The following is a 17,801-nucleotide window of genomic DNA, read 5'->3' as shown; positions in this document are numbered from 1 at the left end:
ATCTGAACGTGGTCAGAGAGGTCCCCTTGATGTTGTCCCACTGAGACTTTAGGTCCCACTGCAGAGCCTGCAAATGTCACCTGGCGTGCTCGACCAGCAGGATGCAGGAAGCCATCCCTGCCAGCAGCCTCAGAGTCGAACTTACTGAAATCCAGGACCGAAGCAGAAAGATCGAGATCATAGTCTGAATGTCCTGTACTCTCTTTTCTTGGGAAAAGGCATGAACCGAACCATATCTAGAATGGCTCATATAAAGAGAAGAGTCTGAGAAGGAGTCAGGTATGACTTTGGCATGTTGATAGAGAACCCCAGTGATGACAGGCGTTCGCCGTAGTCTGGAGGTAGTTGATTATTGCATGGGACAAACCCGCCTTCAACAGCCCGTTGTTGAGGTAGGGAAAGACTGGCACCCCTGACCTTCGAACGATATGTCCATGAGGAATCACTGCTTGAAAAACTGGTGGACCTCAGCCAGGTGCGGATGTGAATAGCAATACTGGTGCTGATGGCCTGCACAATGGATTGGGTGGTGTCCAAGCCACAGCGAATCGTGAATTTAGCAGCATCTTGATAGCCTGGGCAAGGAGAGGTCATTAATGTTGGAGGGATATCTGGGAGGACTAAATCCACCAAGTCCCAAAGGGCATGGGACTAGTGCCCCAGAAGGCAGCTTGCATTCACTGACCTGAGTGCCAAGCTGGTGGCTGAAAATACTCGCCTGTCAAAGGTTTCAACACGTTTTGACTCTCTATCAGAGGGAGCAGTAGGGAACATGTTGGGGTTAGTTTCCCTTGTGAACATTTGTACCACCAAGCTTTCGGGGGAGAGGTGTTGAGATAAAAATGGGTGATTGCGTTGCGTAATTTTAAGATTGAGGGTTGACCAGAGCAAGGTCAATATGTTAATCTTCACCTCCAAGGTGGAGAGCTGAAGGTAAAGTACTTCGGTCACCCTACGAATTACCGTTGGGTAGGAAGCAGATTGCTCTGTGGCTGGTACTGGGTGTAAGAAAAGGCACATTTCAAGGGAGGTATTGAGACCAATAGCCTTCCTTTGGTTTTTGCTTTGTTCGCCATAAGTTGGCAGGTTATGCTCAGACGTGAGTCCCTTGCTCACTTTGCCACTGGATTCAAGCAAGCCTGGCTGAAGACGGCTGAAATGCCAGAAACCGGTCCTAGGAAGCTTGTTTCCGGTCCAGGGAAGACATGGCTTGGCAGTTCGGGCTGAACTGTTCCCATGAGGCACAGGGTCAGACTCATTTGCATATGGCCATGTCTGAACTGGGGTGGCAGAGTGGGCTAAAGAACGGTGATGGATTAAACCCAGATCAGTTGACTGGGGGTGAGTGCTTGCAATGTTCAACACTCCGTCCATCATTTCCTTTGGTTTTTGCTTTGTTCGCCATAAGTTGGCAGGTTATGCTCAGACGTGAGTCCCTTGCTCACTTTGCCACTGGATTCAAGCAAGCCTGGCTGAAGACGGCTGAAATGCCAGAAACCGGTCCTAGGAAGCTTGTTTCCGGTCCAGGGAAGACATGGCTTGGCAGTTCGGGCTGGACTGTTCCCATGAGGCACAGGGTCAGACTGATTTGCATATGGCCATGTCTGAACTGGGGTGGCAGAGTGGGCTAAAGAACGGTGATGGATTAAACCCAGATCAGTTGACTGGGGGTGAGTGCTTGCAATGTTCAACACTCCGTCCATCATTTCCTTTGGTTTTTGCCTCCTGCAGATCATCATACCAATTGACGTCTTTGAAGGGCTGAGCAAACACATCACCCGCGTCATAATCAATATTTCAGTCCATGATGAAAAATGAATGCAGGGTATGCTGTCTTCCCTGTGGGGGAGGCTTTGCACGTGGAAGAAGCAGCACCTCAACTGTCTTTGTGCGCAGCATCATGAAGCCACTTCAAGAGAGGAATGGCATTGGTGCAAAACTGGATGGCACTACCTACTAGCGTGCAGAGGTACTGCTGAAGAGTTTCAGGATCCAGTCAGACTCCTGGACAGTATTGGAAAGATGTGGAATCTGCAGCTAGAGAACTTTGTCAGAAAGTTGGGTGCAAACCAAAAGTGTCTCATCTAGACTTTGACTTTCAGAACCAAATGGAAACCTGGCTGTCTGCAGCTCAATCTATCTAAAACTAAATTGTATTAGAATAACTCAATGAAAGAGCCTAAAATAACTTTGTACTCAAAAGCTTTTTTCATTGGTAAACCAGTCAGGAGCGACCGCTAGGAAAATGTAGTGGTGGTGTGGGGGAAATTACAAAAAAATAAAAAATAGAGAAAAGTAAAGCTCACCTGCCGGACACTGCCTCTCCTCCGTCCTCTTCTGTAGTCACCAGGAAGCAGGAAGAACACATGCTCCCAGACTCCCCTAGCCACTCCTGTTCTGAGCGCCCTGGTTCAACGCTCAGACAGGGAGTGGTAGCCTGTGCATGTTCTCTACCTGGCCTTGCAATACAGCCAGATGGAGAACATGCTAAGTGTGCATAACTGTTTGGCCACCTCAAGATGGCTAGCCAAACTGTCATGAGCACTTATGGTGGAGCAACCACTCCTCCTCCCTGTGACGACAGCCTAGCCCTGCCCCGCCCTAACCTGGCTCGGGCTCCATACAAAAAATAAAATGATAATAACGTAACTTTATTAACGTTGCGTTATTTTCATCTTATTTTTCCTTTGAACTCAGTAGGGCGATGCTCCTCCTCCTTAGCGTAGGAGCTGCCCCTAAGCCAGTAATGTTTCATATGATCAAAGACAAGACCTTGACGCCTTCAACTACGAGCGCGGTCAAAACTCACTTCAGTAATGTCACTAGTATGTACAAAAAAATAGGTTCAGTGTGGCAGTCCTTGTTTACATCAGAGCTCAAATGCAATGTTGTATATGCAAGTCTGAAAGTAAGTACACCTGAATGTCTCCAAAGAGGTTTAGAGGGCAAAGGGTCTTCCACATAGAACATTTCTGTTAAACAAATTGGCTCAAACAGTGTATTTAACAGCACAATGCATCAAATATCTTGGATAAAAAGTCATTTTTGAAGAGCCAATTAAATATACCTGCACCTGTAACTATTTCTGGGCCCCAATAGCAATACTGCTTACCTGATCCAATGCACTCACTAAATAAATGCTAATGCACATATAAATTCCGATAGTTTTTAGAACTGTCACGGCATAACGCTTATTACTGTTCCCATGCCAGTTAAGGTTGCTTCAAAAGCTCGTGGGCTGCTCATAATAAGATTCTAAATATGCCAGCTGGACACTGCTTTGATACCAGTGTATACATCGTACATGTAAGGAAACTACATATTGCTATCGCATGTCATGGAAAACACCACCTCTTCCAGAAACTACAATGTTGGACGCATGTTGGAATTGACATTACCCAGGTAGGATTAGCACCAATAACATGCTAAAAACGGAAAGGCCTATGTATGGAAAGCATTACTGCAGGGCAAGCAACCCCGATACCATGACTTGCATAGAGTCATCGACAATCATGTAAGAATCCACATTGTCCAAGTAAGCGGGCACCATAAGTGTTCCTACATCAATAGTGCAAAGGAATTTACAGCTTGTTTATCAAGCCAGAAACCAAAATACCATGTTATTTAAAGACTCATTTCAGTGCAAGTACAATATGCAGACTAGCCAAACTTCCTACACTCCTTCATCTTTCCTCAATCCCAGTCAAAGAGGCATAGACTGCAACCAGTATCAGGAACTGCTGGACTTTGTAACAGTAGGAAGTGTCTATTCAAGACTCGCCTTAGTGCATGCTGCTTAGTACACGGCTGTAGAGATTGACAGAAGTCTGCCCTTCCTTCTAAATTCACAGTAATTTTTAACTCACTCCAGATGGGAAATCTCCCCATCTAGTCACATCAAACCACCCTTTTCATCCATGGATTAAACACTCCAGTCGCATGCGCACATAGATGCACTGTTGCACCCTTTTACAGGTTGCTTGGTTTCCAAGTCTGCCAGAAAATGCAGTTAGTAAAAAGATTGTGATCAGAGGCGGAGAAGCTAGCAAGCTCATCTACCTGATGCAGGTAGTGGCAATGAATTGTGGGTAGAACAGGATAGAGAGCAGTTTCATTGCTGGCTGGGACAGCCCATCCAGTCCTTTAACCAATCACCTAGCCTGCAGCTCTTCGGAGAAATGCCAAAGTGCCTAAGTGGTCGATTAGCCCTGACATCTAGGAGAGAAACAAAACACTGCACAGGAGATGGCCCGGCTCAGTTAACCGGCTGCTTTTCTCCAGTAACTTCTTTAGACTTTCCGCTAAGAGGGTGACAATTCTCAATTCAGACAACTATCGCCTAGAAATTATTTGTATTTTTGTTCACCCTCATGATGATTTCCACCCTTGTATTCTGCGGGAGACACCTAAAAGCCTTCTTTGTTGTACATCTTCTGGTTCAGTTAAGTCAGATGGCGAGCACCGACAAGTAATCTAATTAAATCGGAGCATCATACAAATGTTATTATTCATTCATCTTACCAAATCTATGTGCTGACTTCGGACAATCACTTCTTACTCTTCTGGTAGTGCAACAAGGGATCATGTGAAGACCCAGGGAATCTGTAAACCTGGAATACAAACACGTTCATGGCTGGATTCTTTACACAGAATAGAGGAATTATTAGTAAACTAAAGATAATAAAGCCCTTCCTGGAAAACTGCTGCGCTCTCATTCAGAAACAAGGCAACTAAATTTAACTTAGGCTAATAAATCTAGTGGTAATTACTTTGCACATGGTGTTAAATTGATAATTTAGGGTCTGGTAGAAAAGCAAAGGAATAAGAAGAAAAGTTAGTTACCTGGAACCATAGTCCTCCAGCGCTGATTTCTTTCATGGAATCACATGCTTGAATCAATCCCCTATGTCCAGGTGGGACTCCTATATTGATTATACACTAGCAGTACAGTCAGTTTTCCTTAGAAATACACTCAACACTGTTGTGTTTAACTAACTAAAACCCCGCATTTGGAAAGACCCAAAGGTGAGAGAAAACTGAGCTCCACTGCCACTATAGACCACCATACTTCTATTCATTGATACCTTAAGCATGAAAAGAGAAAAATGCCTCAGAGCGGGGAGGTGAATCTGTTTGTAAGGCTCCCTCTTGATCATGCTGATCTCTTGTGGGCGAGGGGGAGGGGGAAGCAAAGCAAAAGTGTATGCAAACGCCTTGGACTATAAGAATGAACATAGTGACCACACCGTCATCCGCTCCACTCAACACGTATGCACAGACATCACCCAATGATTACACTGACACATTAGTTATGGGTGAAGAACTGCTGCAGGTTTATTTCATACAACATAAGTATGACGATAGAGTGGGTTATCTTACGGGCGATCCAGGGCAAGCAGCCCCTCGCTGCTCCGCCCGCCTTGCGAGCCAGCACGCACGGTGGGTCGATGCCCGGCAGTGCGGCACATTCTTTTCAGATCCTCCTTTGGATCACGTGATCTGTCTAATACTCCCGCCCCTTTTAACGGGGGCGGAGCGTGTTATGGCACACCCCCGGTTGGTCAGGCCCCCCAACCGCCCGAAGGACTAACGGGGCGCCGTCGCGGTCTTCCCAGAACCTCCTTCGGCTCACGGACCTTGGCTCGGGCACCCTTACTGTGCCGGACAGGGGTACCCTTACTGTACCGCCTGTCGCAGAGGTACCCTTACTGTACGCTTCTGCCTCCAGATCGCCCTGTAACTCCGCCTGCAACGCAAGAAAAAACATTATAACATTCCAGTTGCGCGCTGCCTACGCCGCGCAGGGTAAGCGGAAAGGGTGGGATCTTGCGCGGCCAGGAGTGTACGCAGGAAGCAGAGGGCGATCTACGAGTGGGGGAGGCCTAAATAGGGGCCTGGCCCCGCCCAGCCAGCGGCCCACCTCCCCCAGCGATGCCCATTGGGGCCTCCCCTCCCCAAGGCGCGGCCTCTCGAGAGAGGTGGAACAGGGGGGGGGAGGCTCCGACGGGTGGCCACTAGAGAGCTGCCCTGCTGATGTCCCCCTGCGTGGGATGCGGGCAGCGGCATTTCGCCACCTTTTGATCCCAGAAACTACTGTCTGTAAAGTATGCGCATTTTTTGTTCTGTGGTGCACCGAATATATTCATGTCGGTAGACCCAATTTCCGGAATATCAACGTTTACTTGTGCCTGACATTTTGCTTTCTGTCGGGTGTGTTCCCCCGTGCGTTGTTGATTTCAGGAAAATATTCTGTAGTCAGTGAAATGCAGTAACTTTTCGGGACAGATCTGAAATTGTTGTGACACCTCCTAGAATATTGTTGACTTGTGACTCCTCGTTTTATAAAACATTACAAACATTGTCTGTCCTCAGGAGCACTGAAGAGGTGATAAGCCGTGTGAGGAATGACTGTAACCCCCTCCTGACGGCCTTGAAATTGAGAATATTGATGTGGAGCAGACATTCTCTTTTTGAACAACTTCCTCTTGCCTCCAAGTCCAGTAATTGGATGCCCTATCCCTCCAGTAATGCATAGGTTGTCATTACAAAGTGTACCGGGCGACGTTGCAAATACAAGGTTGTACCTGTATTGTACTTTGCTTTCTACCATGTCAGCAACTGTTTAATTATATTAGTGACCTGCACACGGTCTACACAAAAGCTGAACATCTGCAGCCACTGCGCATTCATTTCTTCCTACAAAGGACACATATTCAACCGGAAGTGCATCATCCACGAAATGCATGAGGACATCATGAAATAAGTTAATTGTAAGTGAGGACTGAGCCCTTCTTCAGTTCCTGTACATGAATTGCAAATGTTCATGGCTTCTGAATTCTTTTGATTGATGTCAAATAATTTTCCATTGTTGTGTCTTTGACAGCCCTAAAAATATTGAGAGTATTTGGATAAGACTTTGTTTATTTTAAGGCGAAGTCTAGGGAGCAAAAAAGGTGCTGGTGCGATTCTGTTGATGATTTGGCCGAGTGGAAATCTTTACATTTGACTTGTCATCTAAGTAAAGAAAGACACGGTGTCGTTGTCTATTTAGGAATGCTACCTCAGTGGCCATATATTTTGTGAATATCTCAGGTGCTGGCATGAGGTCGAAGAACCGGCTACTTGCAGGTTTCTGTGGTTCTTGGGGTGTGTGGGAATGGAGAAATGTGTGTCTTGATAATCCAGCGATGAGGGGTAACTACTTCTCATTCTGGGACTGCTGCAGCACCTTCTGTCGAGTGACCATCCAGATGATTTACTTCTATACTGTCTTGGATCCAATAAGGTACGCCACTCTTCTGATTTATTTTGCACAAGGAAACAGCTGGAGTACTACGAGAGGAAATTAATTAAAAATGCACGTGACTTACAAAATAAGTTACTTCGTGGAATAGCATCATTTATCTCTTTGTTATAAAATGGTCCAGGATATGGGGCCTGATTTAAATGTTGGCGGTAAGGATACTGCATCGCAATGGCGACGGAGTATCTTTACCGTCAACATAATGGTCCACTTCCCACCCGATTTAAATGCTTGAGGACCATAGTTCTGTCTAGAGCGGTGACTACTCCGCCACCTCATAGCCATATCTCTCTGACAGACTGACGGAGTAAGGGCCATCAGAGAAATGGCTGTGTGTTTACTCACCCAATCAGGATGGGTGGACATATAGCCAGTGTTTTACTGTCCGTCACCGCCAGGCTTTTAAACCCTGGCGGTAAGGGACAGTAAAATGCTAATAATGCTCCTCTCGCCATGGGAGATGACTCCCATGGCAAGGGGAACATTACATTTTCTTTTTGAAAATAAAAAAAGGAAACTGTTTAGTGCAGGTGTGTGTCATGCTGACGCAGCCCTGCACCAAACAGTGAAATGCATTGGCAGGAACAGCCGTCATGGAGGTTTTTGCCAAGGCATTATAAATAACCGCCTGTTTGGCGGTCATTTATAAATTTGATGGATGGTCCATTCGCCGTGGGGATGGATTAATTTATTCCATCCCCGTGGCGGAACAACGATCCGTCCACCAAATAATAAATCAGGGGGTGAAACCCTTCTCAAGCAGCAACCACAATCCTTATCAGGGTGAGACACAAGCAAAACCCAAATTAATCTGTGCTCAACCCTCTGATAGCTTGGAACACAGCAGACAGACTTAATTTGGAGGCAATGTGTAAAGCATTTCTGCAGCACTACAAATGGTAACAAAGTGAAAACACAACACAAGAAAAATCCCACACAAATTTAAAGAAGTAGAGAACATTTTTATAAATGAATCAAGACCAAAATGACAAAAATCCAATCAGTGGAACCAGAAACATGTAATTTTAAAGATATAAGCGAAAAAAGCGCATCTATCTGGTCGTGCAAAACAGGAAGAAATTCACAAGTTCAGGCAGAGCGCTATGGAGGGTGGGTAAGATACAAGGAGCAGGTCAGTCCCACTTAAAAGTCACCTTCTCAGTCCAGCACAAAGATTCCCGTTCAAGGTGGAGTGGGCCGCGAGGAGCAGGGAAGCATTGCGTGATGGTCGTCGATGTAGCGCAATGCCTGGCATCATGGACGATCATTGCTGTAGCGTGAAGATCCTGTTATCTTCATGAATGGGTGGGTCGTGGTGATGCTGTAGCATGAAGGGTCAAGCTGACTGAACTTCACGTTGGCAGACACTGCCAATGTTTCGATTTCAATGGGCCAGTCAGCAGTCGCAAACAACCCAAACATTTAAATTCAGCCTCTCTGTGGACCTGAGGGGCACCACTTGGGGGTCAAGGGGTTGCTCCAGCTGGAGCTGGGTGCTGGGTCAGGTGGTTGGGAACCTGTTATGTCCTTGTGACTCAGAACAGGAGGCATGCAGGCTCACCCTCGGTGTCGTTCTGGGAGTCTTGGGTTCAGGTGTGGGTCCAAACCCTCTGACTCAAGAAAGAGGGCAGCAGGGCAGCACTCCAGAAAGGCAGCAGGCCAGCAAGGTAGTTCTCCAGCAGGGCAGCAGAGTGCAGTCCTTTCAATAGCACAGCAGTCCTTCCTCCTGGCAGAGTCTCCACAGGTCCAAAAGTGTACTGAAGAGTTGGTGTCTGAGGTTCAATATTTTTACCTGGCCTTAACTTTGAAGTGGGAGAAGCTTCAGGAGTTTTCCCTTTAAAGTGCACAGGTTTCCTGCCTCCCTGCCCTGGCTCCAGACAAACTAAGGGCGGTATGCAGCTTTTCTGTGGAGGTAGGGCACAGCCTACTGAAGTGTAATTAGTGCCTTGCCCAGCTCCGTACTCCCATCCTGCCAATAATGGCCCATCCAGGCACACCTAAACTCTGTATTGTGTGTGGCTGTTTAGGAAGAATACACAAAGCCCAACTGTCAGCTACACCCATTCATGTGACTCAGAGACATGCTGTAGGCAATAAATGCCTAAGGTATGAAAATGCCAACTTCCTAAAAGTTGCATTTTCAAAATTGTAATTTAACATCCGACTTTACCATAAGAGAAGATTTTTCATTACAATTCCAAAAACACCAAACATGAATTGATGATCTATTTCCATCTGGAAGTTACATCTTATTAAAATGTAATAAGTTAACCCCAATTTCATCCTATGAGCGAGGCAGGCCCTGCAGAAGTGAGAAACAAAGTTAAGAGTTTTTCACTACCAGGACATGTAAAACTCAAAAGTACATGTCCTACTTTTTAAGTACACTGCACCCTAGGGGTGACTTATATGTATTCAAAAGGAAGGGTTGGACACAGCAAAATGCTTATTTTGCTAGGCCAACATTGCAGTTTAGAACTACACACACAGGCTGTAATGGCATGCATGAGACATGTTTAAGGAGAAAGTAAGTGGGTGGCCCAATCAGGGCTACAGGCCCACTAATAGCCTTTAATTTCCTGGCACTTGGAGTGCCTCTGTACTAGGGATTTAGGAGTAAGTTAAATATGATAATTGGGTATAAGCCAATTCTTCCATGTTTTAAGGAGAAAGTACAAGCACTTTAGAACTGGTTAGCAGTGGCAAAGTGCACAGAGTCCTAAGAGCCAACAAAAATGAGTTCTGAAAATAGGAGGGCCAAGGCAAAAAGTTGGTTGATGACCCTTTAGAAAGGGCAAAGTCCAACAGTTCGGACCTACCACCTTGAGTATTGCCTTTTGATCGCTTACTGAGAAAGTTTCCTAAGAAGAATCTAGTTAGAGTCAAGGCGAACTAATGGAGACTGGCTGTCATCTCCCCTTCAGAAAAACACTCTACCCTTATAAAAAAAATCTTATTTTACATATTTCCTAATTATCATATTTTCTTGCTTTTGAACTTCCCTTCCCTATACTGTATAAACCTTTGTTACACTACTTCATCATAAGTTGCACAGTGAAGGTGACAATGTGGCAGGCCGTAGGTTTCAAAACCCGCATTAGACACATTCAACACATTGTTATACATCTCCTACATGTGCATACTAACTTACTGCATTTGCTATGTACAAAAGCACTCTGCTAGGGTTAAAAGTAGCCATTCTTTCGACTCTAGGAATCAACTTAAATAAATAATGGTATAATGCTAAAGTAACATGGTCTCTATCCTTTTATTGAAAATAGCAGTCACAAATTCAAAATTATGTACATTTTTAAACAATACGACCTAGTATTGTGAGCCACGAGGAAAGAAAAATGCAGCCAGCAATACTGAAAAGTACTTACTCTACATTTCCCCAGTTTGATCGGTTAAACAAGGTGAGGCAAGGCGCTTCATTTCGGGACAAGCTTGAAACAACTTCCAAGATCACATTTTCTATTGCCACAAGAACTTGAGGACTAAAATAAAAAGATTTTATTGGTGTTAAATGCAGTGAAATTTGGAGCTTTCCATCATTCATCATTAAGGAAACCAGGATTGTTAGAGTAATGATAATTTTCTTAGTTTTTTCATATTCTACAAACAGGTGGATTCTCCATTGGCTGTGCAATAATCAAATCACAACAATTCAAAGTGCTTGGTTTGTTTGATATACACTACATTAACATACATTCTACTTCAACAAGTAAACAAAAGACCCACATCATTTCAATATGGTCAACACATAAGTAGCCATTCAAGAGGAATTAATGTTCCATTATCCGTTTTCACACAAAGCGACACAACTGCATTTCCCATCATCTATCTGTATAGGAAGTGACATCACTGGACATACCATCATCCATTTGCACAGGAAGTGACATCCCTGGATTTGCCATCATACATCCACACTGGAAGTGACATCACTGGTTTCCCACCAAAACTGTATTTAAAAGAACAAGCCAAGCAAGAGGACTTCATTTCCCATCATCTATCTGCAGAGGAACTGACACCACTGCACTTTTCATCATCCATCTGAACAGGAAGTGACATCACTGGATTTCCCATCATCCATTTGCACAGGTAGTGAAGTCACTTCTTGTCTTCTCCCGACTTCAACTAACTCTTCAGGAAGCCCCGTTGCCAGGCGGTCCCCAGCAAACTGTGGACACAGGCACTGGTATCGCCTTTTTGGGCCTGTTAGGGCCAGGATAGGCCTTGGGCCAGAACCCTATTCCAGTGAAACGTACAGTGTAAGGTGCATTCTTGTGCTTCATCCAGTACCCCGTACTATCAATCCCCACAATCACACCCACTTGTAGACGACCCAGAGACTCGCAGAACATTCACACAGCATCCATCCTGTGGACTGCACACATAAAAAGGGATGAGGCCGCCACCTCGCTGTCATCCATAAGTCCTTATGTTCTTACATTCTAGGCTACCAAGTAACACCAACTCTATGGAGCTGCTGACATGCAATTTTCCTCTCCTTGTGACACAAACCTCCTCCATCATCTTATCTACAGGCCTCGTGGGGAGAACCATGGTCTTCAATGATGAACTCTCGGATCTCATCACCACCTCTCCCATCCAACATGCCCACACCACCCTCTTCGGTGACTTCAACCTCTCAGGCAACACAACCTAAAATAAGAACAAAAGACACCATCCCGATCGATACACTCAACGACTCAAAGTGCTACAGCTTGTCACAAAACCAACCCATTCCAAAGGCCATATTGTCAACATCACCAACAATCTCATGCAAACCACCTATACCCCTGGACTGGATCAACACATTTACCATCACTATCTCCAGACTTAGCTTCCTACAAACATCAAGGTCAGCACAAAACAGAAGGCCAAACCTTCAGATCCTTTAACTACTTCTTCATAAACAACCTAATGTATGAACTCTCCTATCACCTTATCAAGTCCAAGTCAGACGCCAACACCCTTCTAAACAAATTAAACAATTTTCTAGAAACCTATATTAACATCCACGCCCAAATTTAAAGATGCAACTGCAGGTCAACGCCTTGAGCATCCTGGTACTCAAAGGACCTTGCTAGCAATAAACAACCCATTTGCAGACAAAGACAATGGATGAAAAACAGAACTCCCAAGGGCCTCAGGATTTCGAAGTCCCTCCGCTCAACACACAGACAGCTCATCAAATCAGCCAACGCAAAGTACTATACCAACACCATCAACAAAGCCACCAACAGAAGCAGAAGGCTATTCAAGACAGTCATACACTGCATCAACCTTATGCTGGTTTAACCCGTTCCTCACTCTAAAGAAAAGTGCAATGCCATCAATCTCTTCTTCCATGAAAAAGTACAGAAGATCCAACAGCACATCAACAACATCAAGCCTGTTTCAATTCTTACATCTGCCCTTTCAAAAGAATTCCACAATGACCAGTTTTCAAAGCCCTATCTCTTCCAGATGTTGCTGACATGCTCAACTTCCTTATAGCCCATTCTTATGAAGGTGATGTCTTATCATTATCCTTCCTCAAAGCACTCTCTGGGGATGCTCTTACCCCTACTTTCTAATGTCAATGCCTCCCACACTCAAGGCACCTTGCACCTCGGTCCTTCCACTTCTAAAACAATCTACACTAGAGCCGGTTGACCTTGCCAGCTACCAGCCCATCACTCACCGGTCATTCATCGACAAGCTCATTGAAAAAGCAGTCTATGTTTAATTTCAAGGGCACATCAGTAGTGACCATCTCCTGCATAACTGCCAGTATGGCTTCAGATTATGCTGCAGCATGGAAAGCACTACCTTATACATCACAGGCGATGCCCTCTTGACCCCAGATGAATATGGCACTCCTGATATTGTTGGACCCCTCAGCTGTTTTCGATATAGACAACCATCCCACCCTCATACGCACCCCAGAGTGTCAAATGAGATTCACTGGCAATGTCCTTCACTGGCTCTCCTCCCACCTTTCCAACCAACACCAGTTTGTTCATATGGGTACCTACAGGTCACAAATCATCCCTATCACCTGCCAAGTCCTCCAGGGTTTCAGAGTGCCTCCTGTGATCTTCAACTTTTACATGGAGCCACTTCGTGCACTACTAACAAATAACAATGCAGATGATACACAACTCTACTCGAAAGTCTGCTGTGCTTCAGAAATCCAGTGACTCAAACACTGCTTGCACATCATCCATTGGACATTCTACCGCTCCACAGAACACATTAGATTCATGTTTCCCTATTACAACAGTGGGGTCCATCCAAAAGAGATTACTTCAGTACCAAATACCTCTTTGTGTAAAGTGTGTTTGAATGAGGAATGAATTAGAAAATGGGTATTAGTAATTAGTATATTTTTTAAACATTGAAAATTTCAAGTGCAAAAAGTAAAACAATACTCTAAAGCAATGTTAATTTCCCTTTCCAACTGGCAATATTAGTTATTGCAGAGCAGTGTCTAAAGATCTTCCTTTATGCAGGCCTAAAGATATGCTGTAGTGGTTTTCTCAAAGAAATATGGTCTGTGGGTGAGAGGAGATTCCAGTATGCCAGGTCTCCTTAAAATTATTTATTTGATACAACTCAATACACTCTAATCTTTTTCTCTCTTAAATGTCAGTGTAACCCTAAAATGTTCCAGGAAACAACTAAAACGAAATATGGAGTCAAGGACAAGAAACTCTCTATATTTAACCAGGTGGGTATTTCAGATTCAGGAAGATCTGTTACACGTTTGGCATGTTGTAGTATGATCACATTACGTGAAGTCTCCAGCCAGTTTCACCTTCACATTTTGCTGTTGAAGAAAGTAAATCAAAGACACGCCTATTTGGGCGAATGGTTTCTTCAGATACACCATTCACAAGTCTACAGTACATGTAAGAATCTTGGATGCACCATTACATTGATTTTTCCCCATTGGCCTCAATTTCCATATTGCAAATAATCCTTACATTGTTATCCTGTTCCAGGTGAAGTTGAACATATTTATTCTTTTTTTCAATACAACAGAATTCTAAATAGAGGAAGTCAGGAAAAGATGCATTTTCGTCCAGGCAATTAACATACATTTTCCATAATATTGACTCCATTTCACATTTTATAGGGTCTGTCCCAAAACTACCGTACATGAGAATTTATTAATGGAAGTAGAATCGCAGTTGCTCCAACTTGGAAAAAACTGATTTTCAAGTGGCCTGTGATCTTCAGGGAACCAATACCACAATTAAGTGGCTGTGGTGGGATTAGAATGTGAGATTTTAGATGGTCTTGGAAAATCACCTCTGTGTGGGACAGATCAGGTGATCTCTAAGAATCAATTCAGATTCATGCTTTACAGCAGCATGAGTCATAACTCTGTACTTCTGTATAGGTGCATGGAATATATGCGCAACACTGCATAAATGACAGTAGTGCAGTCCCTGGACTCTCCAAATGCCTTCAACTCAGTTGTGTATGCTTATGTAATGAGAGTTCTAGAGAGGATAGGCTCCAGTCTCTAATTTGTGTCTGGGATTAAACTACTTTATACAGCTCCTTTGGCAAGACAGCGGGTAAATGGAGTTGTATCTGAGCCCTTTTCTGAACAAGACAGGGCGACTCCCTTTCCATTTAAGTTTTGCTCTAGTATTAGAGCAAAAACACCAGTTGATGGATAGAATGCAGAACAATGTCATACATTCACCCCAGTACAGAGATCTGGGCCTAAATCCATCGTGTTTTTGCTCACCAGGCCATTCCAGTTTGAACCCAGCCATATGCAAATCAGTCTTGACCCTGTGGTTCATCGGAACAGTCCAGCCCGAACTGCCAAGCCAGGTCCTCCCTGGACTGGAACCAAGCATCCTAGGACCGGTTTCGGGGTTTCACCCCTCTTCAGCCAGGATAGCTTGATTCCAGTGGCATGGAGAGCACGGGACTTACGTCTGAGCATACCCTTCCCACTCGGGGTGACAAATGCAAAAACACCAGTTGATGGACAGAATGCAGAACAATGTCATACATTCACCCCAGTACAGAGATCTGGGCCTGAATCCATCGTTTTTTTGCTCACCATGCCATTCCAGTTTGAACCCAGCCATATGCAAATCAGTCTTGACCCTGTGCCTCATGGGAACAGTCCAGCCCGAACTGCCAAGCCAGGTCCTCCCTGGACTGGAACCAAGCATCCTAGGACTGGTTTCAGGGTTTCACCCCTCTTCAGCCAGGAATGGGGACTGGGGGTGAATGTTTTGCCAATGTGCAACATTCCGTCCATCATCTTGGGTGTTTTGCTGTTCGCCCTATATGGGAAGGGTACGCCCAGACGTGGGACCCGTGCTCACTACACCACTGGAGTCAAGCTATCCTGGCTGAAGAGGGGTGAAACCCCGAAACCGGTCCTAGGATGTTTGATTCTGGTCCAGGGAACACATGGCTTGGCAGTTTGGGCTGGACTGTTCCCATGAGGCACAGGGTCAAGACTTATTTGCATATGGCCATGTCTGACCTGGGGTGGCATGGTGGACAAAATAACAATGGATTAAACCCAGATCTGTGACTGGGGGTGAATATTTTGCCAATGTGCAGCATTCCGTTCATCATCTTGTGTGTTTTGCTGTTCGCCCTATGTGGGAAGGGTATGCCCAGACGTGGGTCCGTTGCTCACTACGCCACTGGAGTCAAGCTATCCTGGCTGAAGAGGGATGAAACCCCGTAACCAGTCCTAGTATGCTTGATTCCGGTCCAGGGAAGACATGGCTTGGCATTTCGGGCTGGACTGTTCCCATGAGGCACAGGGTCAAGACTGATTTGCATATGGCCATGTCTGAACTGGGGTGGCGTGGTGAGCAAAATAACGATGGATTAAACCCAGATCTGTAACTGTGGGTGAATGTTTTGCCAAAGTGCAATATTCCGTCCATCATCTTGTGTGTTTTGCTGTTCGCCCTATGTGGGAAGGGTATACCCAGACGTGGGTCCCGTACTCACTACGCCACTGGAGTCAAGCTATCCTGGCTGAAGAGGGGTGAAACCCCAAAACCGGTCCTAGGATGCTTGATTCCAGTCCAGGGAAGACATGGCTTGACAGTTCGGGCTGGACTGTTCCCATGAGGCACAGGGTCAAGACTGATTTGCATATGGCCATGTCTGAACTGGGGTGGCGTGGTGAGCAAAATAATGATGGATTAAACCCAGATCTGTGACTGGGGGTGAATGTTTTGCCAATGTGCAACATTCCGTCCATCATCTTATGTGTTTTGCTGTTCACCCTATGTGGGAAGGGTATGCCCAGATGTGGGTCCTGTGCTCACTACGCCACTGGAGTTAAGCTATCCTGGCTGAAGAGGGGTGAAACCCCGAAACCGGTCCTAGGATGTTTGATTCTGGTCCAGGGAACACATGGCTTGGCAGTTTGGGCTGGACTGTTCCCATGAGGCACAGGGTCAAGACTTATTTGCATATGGCCATGTCTGACCTGGGGTGGCATGGTGGACAAAATAACAATGGATTAAACCCAGATCTGTGACTGGGGGTGAATATTTTGCCAATGTGCAACATTCCGTTCATCATCTTGTGTGTTTTGCTGTTCGCCCTATGTGGGAAGGGTATGCCCAGACGTGGGTCCGTTGCTCACTACGCCACTGGAGTCAAGCTATCCTGGCTGAAGAGGGATGAAACCCCGTAACCGGTCCTAGGATGCTTGATTCCGGTCCAGGGAAGACATGGCTTGGCATTTCGGGCTGGACTGTTCCCATGAGGCACAGGGTCAAGACTGATTTGCATATGGCCATGTCTGAACTGGGGTGGCGTGGTGAGCAAAATAACGATGGATTAAACCCAGATCTGTAACTGGGGGTGAATGTTTTGCCAAAGTGCAATATTCCGTCCATCATCTTGTGTGTTTTGCTGTTCGCCCTATGTGGGAAGGGTATACCCAGACGTGGGTCCCGTGCTCACTACGCCACTGGAGTCAAGCTATCCTGGCTGAAGAGGGGTGAAACCCCAAAACCGGTCCTAGGATGCTTGATTCCAGTCCAGGGAAGACATGGCTTGACAGTTCGGGCTGGACTGTTCCCATGAGGCACAGGGTCAAGACTGATTTGCATATGGCCATGTCTGAACTGGGGTGGCGTGGTGAGCAAAATAATGATGGATTAAACCCAGATCTGTGACTGGGGGTGAATGTTTTGCCAATGTGCAACATTCCGTCCATCATCTTATGTGTTTTGCTGTTCGCCCTATGCGGGAAGGGTATGCCCAGATGTGGGTCCTGTGCTCACTACGCCACTGGAGTTAAGCTATCCTGGCTGAAGAGGGGTGAAACCCCGAAACTGGTCCTAGAATGCTTGATTCCGGTCCAGGGAAGACATGGCTTGGTAGCTCGGGCTGGACTGTTCCCATGAGGCACAGGGTCAAGACTGATTTGCATATGGCCATGTCTGAACTGGGGTGGCGTGGTGAGCAAAATAACGATGGATTAAACCCAGATCTGTGA

At 45.6% G+C, this 17,801-nt stretch overlaps 1 protein-coding gene across 1 annotated transcript in view; it reads right to left on the bottom strand.

The window, feature by feature from the left end:
- Positions 1–17,801, bottom strand: part of SPO11 (SPO11 initiator of meiotic double strand breaks) — an 898,758-nt gene that overhangs the window by 701,043 nt on the left and 179,914 nt on the right. Inside the window, exons 3-4 of the mRNA XM_085614575.1 lie at positions 10,687–10,800; positions 4,522–4,610 (exon numbers count right to left, since the gene is read on the bottom strand). Coding sequence (XP_085470701.1) covers positions 4,522–4,610; positions 10,687–10,800 — 203 coding nt within the window. The remainder of the gene's footprint in view (positions 1–4,521; positions 4,611–10,686; positions 10,801–17,801) is intronic.

This window comes from Triturus cristatus, chromosome 7, assembly GCF_964204655.1.
Source record: "Triturus cristatus chromosome 7, aTriCri1.1, whole genome shotgun sequence".
NCBI lineage: Eukaryota > Metazoa > Chordata > Amphibia > Caudata > Salamandridae > Triturus > Triturus cristatus.
Note: the sequence above shows the minus strand (reverse complement) of the source record. Positions and strands in the feature narration are given on the sequence as shown.